We start from the raw sequence: 11,070 nt of genomic DNA, 5'->3' as shown, positions 1-11,070 counted from the left end.
GATATTGACCAAATACTTATTTTCCACCATAATTTGTAAATAAATTCTTTCCAAATCATACAATGTGATTGTCTGGATTTGTTTTCTCATTTTGTCTCTCATGGTTGAGATCTACCTATGATGACAATTACAGGCCTCTCTCATCTTTTTAAGTGGGAGAACTTGCACAATTGGTGGCTGACTAAATACTTTTTTCCCCACTGTAGATAGATACATTCATTCATTCATTCATTCGATTGATGCAATTGAATTTCCCAGAGCTGCTTTGTTCCTACTGTTCAGTATTCCCATTCTGAAGCTGCAACTGATTCAGAAAGCTGTAGGTGATTTTTTTTCATGTTAATGTGTATTACACAACATGCAATCCTTCGGATCCTCCTTTATCAATATTTACTTACCTAAATATAGAACAACCATAAGTGGGCAGAACAGCAGTGGGAATGAGTGACTTCCAACCTGCCAGCTTCCTGACTGACTTTGTGGGAAGCTGGCAGGGAGCATTAGAAATCACAATCACGTGACTTCAGCTGACTGTGGTGGTGCTATAACAGTCGCATCTTAAGATATTTGAAATTTCAGTTCCATGGGAATAATGGGTCCTGGATTTGGAATGCATTTTTAACTGAAAGACGTATTTCTGGCACCTTGATTCAAAAAATGTTGCCCTATGATGCATCATTTTGCTAATTGATTGTTAAAACAGACAAACACAGGAAACATTTAGTAATATGTAGACTAGATAGCACCTGCCTCCATGATGTTTCTGATTCATCAGTTTTTCTCATTTAAAACCAGGCATTTGCCTTGCAATAGATATTTCTACAGCAGAATTTGCAATGTGTTAAAGTTTCCTGCTATGTATTCGTGGCACTCCTTTGATTACAGCCTTGGTTTTTTTCCCCTATAACTAAATGCTAATGCATCCATTAACTTAAATATATTATCTGAGATGACTATAGGAGACTATTTGCAAGCAATCAATTTTATACAAATAATATTATTCCATGGTGTAATAATTAATACAAAATACTTCTTTTATTTTATCTTTGATTGCATATACAGTATATTTACTTAATTGTTTTAATAATAGGTATATGTTTTGCTATGTATTAAAATATATTATTAATCACACTGCATGTTAATTTTCTTTCTTTGAACAGTGGTTCAATTTGAACTCTCTCTTGACCGGTCCAGAACTAATATCTGATACTTATCTTGCACTTTTTCTGGCCCAGCTACAACAAGAAGGTAATGCTAATTTTCAGATGCTGAATGTTGTAATATTGCTGTAATATTCGTCTAAGAAAACTCTTCCTGTGTTGCTTGACCGAGTTTTATAGAATGCATAACCAAATTGCCCAATACTGATAAAGAGCATTTTTCTATTCATTAGTGCCTTGCCCACTAACCCCTGTATTTTATATTAATTTTTAGATTATCTTCCTAATCTGTTCATCTTTTATCTCTCATAGGTTATTCAATATTTGTTGTAAAAGGTGACTTACCTGATTGTGAAGCTGATCAATTACTGCAAATGATTCGGGTGCAGCAAATGCAAAGGCCAAAATTAATTGGGGAAGAGACGCTGCAATCAAGAGATGAGAGGTATAGTAAATAAATGCTTGTGTTTTAATGGATTCAGTGTAAGTATTTTTGAAGCCTGATTATGAAGGGTACTATTATGTTTTACACATGGAATAAACCAAAATTTGTGTTTGCCTATAATAAAGATATTATCTATGTCTAAAGGAGATATACCAAATACAAAATAAATTTTGCATAATTTCTGTATATTTTTTTAAGAATTGAAATTTTTTTTTAAGTAAGTCTTAAAACAAAGGCTTGGATTACCTTCATCCATGCAAATGCAACTATTAGAAGAATCTTAAATAAAGATGATGTCATTGGTGCTATATATAAATTCACTGACCTCATTAATAGACTGCATGGGTGCCACAAGATCCAAAGACACTCTGAACAAAGGGGGCTATCCAGTGGTTTATGTTCTTTGTGATTGTGGTGACATGCAGACAACAGTATGTACAGTATGTATACCTGCCCTTTATGTCCCAGCAGTATACACTTGACCTCATGGCAGCGTGACAGAACACAGTGTTGCTAGTTTCTGGGCAACATCTGATTAATTTGGAGATGTTTTAATCTTGTATTTAATATTTTAAATTTTATGTCATATGGTATGCCTTATTTTAATTGTGATGCTTCTGACATGAACAAATATAAACTGACTTCATTCTGATATCCATCTTTTTTCTGCTCACTGTATCTTTTAAAAACTAAATCCTTCTCTCTACCACTCATCTAGACATAGCACAACATTTGGCTTTAGAATAAAAAAATTTTTTTGTTGTTGTTTAACTTTCCCAGTGTGCAAAAACCAGACTTAGAACAAGCACTAGATGTTAGCCCGTCCTTTGATAATACCAATATGTTAGATGAAGATGAAGAAAATTTCCAAAAAGCACTTGCACTCAGCAGACAGGAAATTGATATGGAAGATGAAGAAGCAGATCTCCGGAGGGCTATTCAACTTAGTATGCAAGGTAAAAGATTATATTTTGATTTAAAAATGAATGGATACTTTGTATGTTTTAATTTTATTCAAACATAAGACAACAAAGCAATAAAGCGACATTGAAACTTTTGACGTGTGTGCCTTTGAGTCAGTGTTGACTCCTGGTGACTGCCAGGACTAGTACCAGCAGTTTTCTCTGCAAGAGATTTGACATGGTTTGCCACAACTTTCTTCCTAGAACTGAGAGACAGTGACAGGTCAGCCATGGTCGTCTTTTCTGCTCACAGAAGCATTATATGCCTTTAAAATGTCTTTATGGATAAGATTTGCACACTTATGAAGGAGTTAGAATTTATTTAGATGTAGTACAATCTCTTACGTCAAAAACATTTATTCCAAATCATTTTCAAACACTGCACAACCCTAGTAAATAACAGTGTTTTATCTAGTGATGTTTATCTAATGATTTGGATTTACTTAGGGGTTTTTTTTAGAGAAATTTATTTTCTGGAGCAGAGTGGGACTCTTTCTGAAGTGACCAAATGCAAGGATTTATTCCCAAGTTTGAATGATTTAATACTAAGTTTGGTGAAGAAAGCAAGTAGAGTATTTGCAAGAAATTGGGTTTTTTTACATTCACATATGTGGAAAAGTATGAGGAAAGTTGAATGATAAGGAACAATTTACCAGAGGTCTGCAGTTGAACTGCTTTGGTGGAAGAAGTGTGGTTGAGTGTCAAAATTAGCTTCTTGCTTTTTCCATCCCATAAGAGCAAAAACAAAAAGAGTAATCTTGCTTTTTCTCTTAATTCAGTAACCAAATTCTGAAGTCTAAGGTAGGAATAATAATTTTAAAATATTGTGTCTCACATTAATATTATAAGCATTTCAGCATTTCAAGACTGTTTTAGGCAGTTATTAAAAGATTTAACGATCTCTGCATATCTCATGGGAGGCTAAAATTCCTGGCCCTTCCTAAGGGCGCACTAATTTAGGAGCTAAGCATACTTGTACCTGTCTTTTAGAATTACAGTGCCACTTGAACTCACCCATTAAAATAGTATCGTCCAAGAGAATTGATGTAGTATAGTGGCTAAAGTGTTGATATACAAATGGGGAGAGCTAGTTTCTAATACAGTTTCAATTATGGAAGCACACTGGGTACATTTGGAGCAGAGCACACTTAGTGCAGCCAACTTCTCAGGATTGTTACTGCTCAGAGAGCAGACCTTGTACTATGCTTAGATATAATTGCATATCAAATAAAAATACTAAATTCTAAGATAGAGGTGCTAATATTTTACATATTTTTTAGTTTTAATTGCCTAGAATTACCAAAATTGCTGGCCTAGTTTTAGACTTGCTTTCTTATAAATTCCAATTATAAGGCGTTTACAGTGAAATATAATCATTATACAAGTAGTTCTCCTTTAGCAACTGCCTTGTTTAGCAGCTATTAAACTGCCTTGTTTAGCAACTGTTCAGTTACAGTGGTGATGGTTATGACCATTAGCTACATATACGATCTTCACAAGCCTGCAAAACTAAAGTAAGTTCATAACCATAGTCACAATTTCACTTAGCAACAACTGCTTAACAACTAAGTTGCTGGTCCTTATTGTGATCACTAAATGAAGGCTACTGTAATGTAGTTTGTAATCCTAACGATCTCAGTGCACTGCAGTACTCTAGGTGTCAATTCCCAACAAAGGTGTTTCTCAGTCTCACTTTCCACCAGCTTTCCAAGTCAGGACTCTACCTGTTTCACTTACCTGGATAGTTTTTGTTCTGCCAACTTGAAATATTTTTCTGCTCCAGGATACAGAACCTAACCTGGAGAAAAATACACAATATATATTTGGGTGGCATTGTCCTGCCTGCCTGGGTCCACTGCATATTGAACTGGCCTGGCTGAAATGGAACTAGCACCTAGATACACTTAGAAAGTAGAATATATATGAACACATTGAGACTAGACTTGTAAGAGTTCGCTTTATTGCTCACCCAAAGGAAATTGGTCTTCTGAGTTAGAAAATGTTTTTGTGCAAATACAAGTCTGCTATTGATTTTAATTTTGAGCAGTCCTCCACTATTTCATATTAATCATAGTCATATACAATATATTGATAATCTCCAGATTTAAAATATGTATTGATATTTATTATCCATGCTGTTACAATGTCCAGATCCAACTGCTATTTACAATGTAATACATAGGACTTCCTTTAGGACTATATGAAACATTCAGCTGGTAGCCCAACTACTAAACAGGATTATACCAGTATTATTTTTTAAATTTATTTTTATAAATAAGTGAGTTGAACTGAGAGAAAGTGACGGCCTTAAATCACACAGCTGGTTTTCATTACTAAGGCAGACTAGACCTCTCAGTCTCCTGGTTTTGAAATTTAGTGATATTAAAATAACTAATTATTAGTATATGCATAAGATCACAGGTGAAAATGTTCATTTTGAGCTTCCATTTATTCAGTAGCCAGGATGAAAACTAGAATCTTGTCCTGGTTTGTGGAATGTCCTTCCTGAGCATGTCTAACTGGCACCAGCCTTTTTATTGCCAGCTATGGAGGAAACAAATCTGGGGATAATTTTATTTTGTTTTGTTTTGTTCTAGGCTTTACAGTATGATTGATGACACTTGCTTTGTTGCTTTTTTAGAATTTTATATTGTTCCTTGTTATTACTGTTTAATTCTTCTATTATATGATTATTATACAAATTTGCATTGTACATTGCTTTTGCTATTTTATGCGAAACATAGTAAATATCCCAGTTAACTTAACCTTCCCAATAAGTGGGTGTGTGTGACTTTTAGGAGAACATCGAAGTGGCTTCTCAGATTGTTGCACACAGAACATTCCACATTCATCTGCAACAGGCCAAACTGAATCTCTCCCATCAGAAGAATTGCGGCGTCGAAGACAGGCCTATTTTGAAAAGTAATGTAAACTGTGTAAAGCATAATTTGTGGGTGGCAAGCCCCAGAAGCCTTTGTTAAGTGATATTACTTTATTACTTGCTGTTTTTCAAGTATTCTGGATTACAGTTCCTATCTTTTCTAATACTAACTATGCTGGTTAGAGTTGTAGCCCAAAGTACTGAGTTCTAAGAGGTTTTTTTTCTGAATTAACTCATACCAGTGTTTAACTGGTTCTTAAACTCCTGAACAACTCACTCAGTTTTGCAAATATCTTGATTCTTTTGGCTTGATATTATAGTACAAGATTGAGGCACCATGCTGGCTGCAGATAGCAGGATTCCGTTCTTGGGCAAATCACGCTACCTACGTAACTAATTCATTGGTCAGTTATATAGATGATTGTTCCAGTTTGAAATGCAAATGAATGTATGATGCTTTATCACGATCACTTAAGTATTTTGATTTAGGATAATATAAGTTATAAACTAGTAGCAAATAGATAATTTACATCTATTGCCATATTTATGTGTTCATTCATTAATTCTTGGCAAACTTGGTGTCTTCTTGTTCAAGAGTGGCAACAGTGTTACTATTTTTAATTAAAAATGCTATACTGCCTGCCTCTTGATATCATTCTTTTTAGTGCCTCATTTTAGTAAGACTTTATTTCATAGCAATATTACTGTGTCTGGTTTCTCTTTTGGCTTGTTCTAAACTATAAATTAATTTGGATATGGTACCAAAACACATCTTCTCTTCTTATTATGTAATGATAAAATACATTCATTAGCAATTGGTACTCCTATAATCCTTATCTATTTTATGCTTATAAATATGTATATGTTTAATTATCATCTGTGATTATCATTTTTATTTTGAAGAATGTTTTTATGTTGCATCAATACAAAAAAAGGTAATAACTGAAAGTGCATCAACAGGAGACTTAATTTCCTCTATTAATTATCACTATAATTACAGTACAGAAGTACATTCTAGTAACGTGCCAAACTCCATATTCTGATCAGAGAACGTTCAGGTTCCTGCTCCTGGGAACATTTTTTTGTTTCTTTTTTTTCTCCGAGAATACATTTGTTTAGCCTTTTCATGGATAGTTTGTCATCTTCGGGCTTTGGAATTAGATGTGATTCCCAATAGTCTGGTCCCAAAGTATTTTTTTGTATTGTGTATTCTGTGTTAGGAGAAAAATGGAAACTAAGAGAAAAGACCAAAATCTGGAGTTTTGTCAACACTTGTTAGTAGGCTTATTGGCTAATTCTCTGGGATCAATGTACCTTACATATTACACCTTTCTGATTAATTTTTTTTAGAATTACATATTTTAAACATACATACATACACATACATGTGTGTGTGTGTGTGTTAATGTGTGTATTGCAAACACTGAAATGTATTGGTCCAGTTTCCTGTACTCTGAACTTTTCAAATATTACTTCATTATTTAATAGGAAAAATTAAACTGGATGAAGAAAGGCAAGGAATCATAAAGTTATATGCTTTCCTATGTATAATAAAAATTAATGCTGCATATTTCTCTCTCTGATTATTTTAGACATCAGCAGCTGCAAAAGCAAGGTCAGATTCCACAATTCCATGGTGAAGCAGCTACAAATTCGCACACAATAGTTAATGACACAGGTAGGTATTGCTGTCATCATTTCCAGCCAGTGTGACCATTGGAAATTGTATCTAGAAATAATAGAATTGCATCCAATACATTTATAAACCATCAAATTGGTGTAATGTTTATATATACACTTCAGTGTATGGTAATCAGTTAAATTCAGTATCAGCCCATGTGATGACTTAAACATTATAGGTAGTTCTTGATGTACAACCATTCATTCAATGAATGTTAGAGTTATGGTGATTTATGACTGGTCCTCTTACTCATGGCTGTCACAGTGTCCCTATGATCACATGATCAAAATTCAGGCTTGGCAACCAGCATATATTTATAAGGATTGCAGCATCCAGGGTCACGATTGCCATCTGTGACCTTTCAAGATGGCTTCTGACAAAGTCAGTGGGGACTCCAGATTCACTTAACGACCTCAGTGATTCATTTAACAACCCTGACAAAGTCAATGGGAAAGCCAAGTTCACATAATGACTAGTGATTCACTTAACAATCACAGGCACAGGTAAAGTGCTGCCTATATTCCACAATTGGTAGCAGAAAGTAGGAAATGGTTAATAGGTCTTTTGGGAATTCCTGGATAGGCCAGTCTGACAGCAAGAAGTTCTCCACTCCTGTCTTGAACTAGTAAGCTATGAGCATGGGAACTAGAGCTTTTCTCTGTCTTTTTAAATTATTGATGTTTTAGAAACTAATGTATTTTATTTTCTTGTTTCTTCTCAGGAGGTGATTTGAGTGAAAATGATATGCTTCAAGCTGCTATGAATATGTCCTTGGAAACTGTTACAAACAGCTTGAACGCAGAAGAAAAGAAATGACAAATATTTATTCTAATCTGAACGCTACATTCTGTATTAATTCTGTGTGGGTGGCATAAAGGTAGGGTTCATTTCATTGATGTACCAAAGCAAGATAACAGTTGTGAGATTTCAGACTGAGGATCAGAATTAAAAACAATTTGGTTACTATACAATAAAATCTCATTAGTTTATGGTTATACTGTTGACCTTCTGGGTAATTTCTATTCAGTCAGAAGAACAATGGGAAAATGGGTGTTGATATACAATAAAATCTCATCCAATATTTTTCTGATCCATAGATGTTCAGGTTAGGTTTATGGTATCTGCAGATCTTCGTATAGGGAGCAGCTCTCTCAGTTGTGATGGCTTGTTCTTGCAAGTTGTGATCTTAACAGGAAGATCAAGCACTCGCCTGATTATAGAGCAAGGCCTTGGAACTTTGCTAAATAAGATTATGTGAAATCTAAACATTTGTAGTTTCACATATATGCTCAAAGGCATTCTAAGTATCATGTTTACAATGCATTGAATTACCTGCATGAATTACTGTACATCAGCTTAATTCCAGAATTTAATTATTTAACTACATTTTGACTAAGAATAGCAAGAGATTTGCAGACCATCAACCCTATTTTGGAAGACTTTGCTAGAGTATTACAATTGTCATAAAATGGAACATCCTGCTTTTATTCTCCTGCTCCTCCAGATCTGCCTCCAAGCATTCCAATCTTCCAAAGCTGATTTGAAAGGCACCCTGGAGGAACCTACTCCAATAACAGACTCAAGACTTATTTCTTCCTTGTTTTGCTCTAAAAATGCCTTTAGTATTTTTTTACTAAATGTTGGGCCAATACTGGCTATGATGCACTGATCTAGTATATATATACATATATTCAGCCAACACCTAGAATCTGATTAACTGAAATCAAAAGTGTTGGATATAGTTGATAACTGTTATTGTAATTCTTATTTCAATTGGTATTAATATTTTATCTTTTGTTAGATATTTCTATAAGTATTAATACTATCAAGCTGGACATAAGTTATCTTTTACTGAATCAGCTTATTGGTCCATTTAGGTTAAAATTATCTATTCTGGCAGTGATTCTCCAGTCTTAAGCAAGAATCTGAATTGCTTTTGAATGGAGGATAAGAATTAGAATTAAACTGGAACTTCCTACATGTGTATCACGTGCTCTGCCACTGAGCTATATAGCCTTTCCAAAATTCCATATTAATTTTGAAATGAGGAAGTTGAAAAGATTTTGATGCCATGATTTCAGTGCCACATTATTAATATGCATAACTACCATCTGAAATGAACCCTGCATGGTTATTTGTGTGTTAAAAATGGATATACATAAATGAATGTGTATGAGAGTATGTACTTTATCAAATGTTAATGAATGTCTTCTTGTAACAGATTTGCGGCTTTTCATGAATGGTCTTCATTCATGCATCTTACTGTTTATTCTGTTTCTGTTACGAAGGGAAACTGGGAAGCAAATTCTGTAAGCTAGTTTTATTCTGATAGTCAAATAATACATAACAAATATTATTGCAGGATGACTGAATTTGGCATTTTGTATTAAAAATATTTTTCTTTTTTGCAAAAGGTGTTTTAAGCATACATTCTGTTTACATATACATATTAAGGCTATAGTTTTGGATACAAACGATATACTCATTAAACCTATGGATATTTGCCAGATACACAAAAAAATATTGATTAGGTTTTGCAAATTATTTTAAAATTATTATATTGCACCATGTTGATGTGTCATTCTTTGCTACTGAATGATTAGTAAATGTACACAGATTATGGTACTATAAAAATACAATATTAAAATTGATTTTGATATTTGTTTACAAAAAATGATTTAAGTGGAGAGTTAAATATGAAAGTCAAATGCCTCTTATTTTCATGTTTCATATGCTGTTGATTTCTGTGAAACTATTACAAAAGTACAAGCACTGCGATTTGGTCCAGGGATAAATACTATAAGAGTGTATCTAGCTTTGCCAGTCAGTAAACTGAAGGTAGCTATTTTAGATCTGCCTAATTTATTTATTAACAAAAAATTAACTTACCATATTTACTGCATGTTGTTTTGGAAAAAAAAACAGCATTAGTTACATAAAGCTATATGCATTCATTTTAATTGTATTTAAGCCACTACTTGAAAAGAAATATATGAAAAGATGTATAGACGCCATGAAATGAAATCATACTAGTCTGTAAAGATCATAGTTTTATTTTTTCTTACTTTTCCAATAAATTGTGTCCTTGTGGACAAGTTGAATATGGATGAATTTAGATCCACTTCTTTCAAATGTATCTCTTCATTAAAGCAAGGTATTTTTTCAACACATATACAGTATATACCATATCAATTATAAAGCAAAGATTTTAAAAATATTTTTTTCCATTTAGCATGTGCACTTAAAGGGGGAACCCTTCTTTAAGATTCAACTTGTGGTAAAACATTTTGTGGTTTACATAAAGTTAATGCAGTAGATTTTGAGAGAGAATTTTTAGTAATTTGGAAATTTCTCTACTTGGGGATTATATTAATGGACAGCCTTGAAAATTGTCCATTTGTAATGGTGAACATTCCTAAAACTGAAAAGTATGGAATCCACTTTTGGTGGAAGATCTGAAAGAAATCTGGATTTCATTCATAACTAAGGCCTTTTTTAATAATGTCCTCTAAGGTTTTTTTGTTCTATTGGCATTATAACCAGATCAATGCTTTACAGTTTATTTATTTATCATACATGTATGGCCACCCATCTCCCAAACATGACCCTGGGCAATGTACAATAAAAAACAAAGTCACAATATTGAAAAGTATTTCAGAATTAAAATGTATTATTTAATTGCTAGGAAAGATTATTAGGTATTACAAGCAATGTAGCTACTTCCATTAAATCACCACTTCCTTGAGATCCCCCAAGCCTATCAACACAGGAAAGTTTTGAAGGACTTCTACAAGGACATCGGGGATGGAGCCAATCTCACAGGGAAGGGTGGGCATAATATTCCATAGAACCAAAATCATTTGGTTTATTGTCCTCAGTCAAATTTAGGTTCTTGGGAAAATACATACTAGTCCCAATCCCTTAATTATCTGTAGTTGCCC

General features: G+C 33.6%; 1 protein-coding gene across 5 annotated transcripts in view; it reads left to right on the top strand.

Annotated features, from left to right (window-relative positions):
* ATXN3 (ataxin 3) overlaps nucleotides 1-10,230 on the top strand; it is a 20,741-nt gene extending 10,511 nt beyond the window's left edge. Inside the window, exons 6-12 of one of the 5 annotated variants that reach the window (XR_001549123.1) lie at nucleotides 1,161-1,248; nucleotides 1,473-1,605; nucleotides 2,386-2,561; nucleotides 5,366-5,489; nucleotides 7,041-7,126; nucleotides 7,851-8,006; nucleotides 8,634-10,230. Coding sequence is in view for 3 of the 5 variants with exons in the window: in XM_015826740.1 (XP_015682226.1) it covers nucleotides 1,161-1,248; nucleotides 1,473-1,605; nucleotides 2,386-2,561; nucleotides 5,366-5,489; nucleotides 7,041-7,126; nucleotides 7,851-7,945 (702 nt within the window). In the remaining 2 variants the exon portion in view is untranslated. Of the gene's footprint in view, nucleotides 1-1,160; nucleotides 1,249-1,472; nucleotides 1,606-2,385; nucleotides 2,562-5,365; nucleotides 5,490-5,768; nucleotides 6,069-7,040; nucleotides 7,127-7,850 lie in introns of those variants that run through there. The other 4 variants (XR_001549124.1, XM_015826740.1, XM_015826762.1 and 1 more) reach the window with 4 other exon arrangements.
* The last annotated feature ends 840 nt before the right edge of the window (nucleotides 10,231-11,070 follow it).

The sequence above is a fragment of the Protobothrops mucrosquamatus genome, unplaced genomic scaffold (genome assembly GCF_001527695.2).
Source record: "Protobothrops mucrosquamatus isolate PMUCROS unplaced genomic scaffold, P.Mucros_1.0 scaffold_211, whole genome shotgun sequence".
Lineage (NCBI taxonomy): Eukaryota > Metazoa > Chordata > Lepidosauria > Squamata > Viperidae > Protobothrops > Protobothrops mucrosquamatus.
This window is presented reverse-complemented; position numbering and strand designations above follow the sequence as displayed.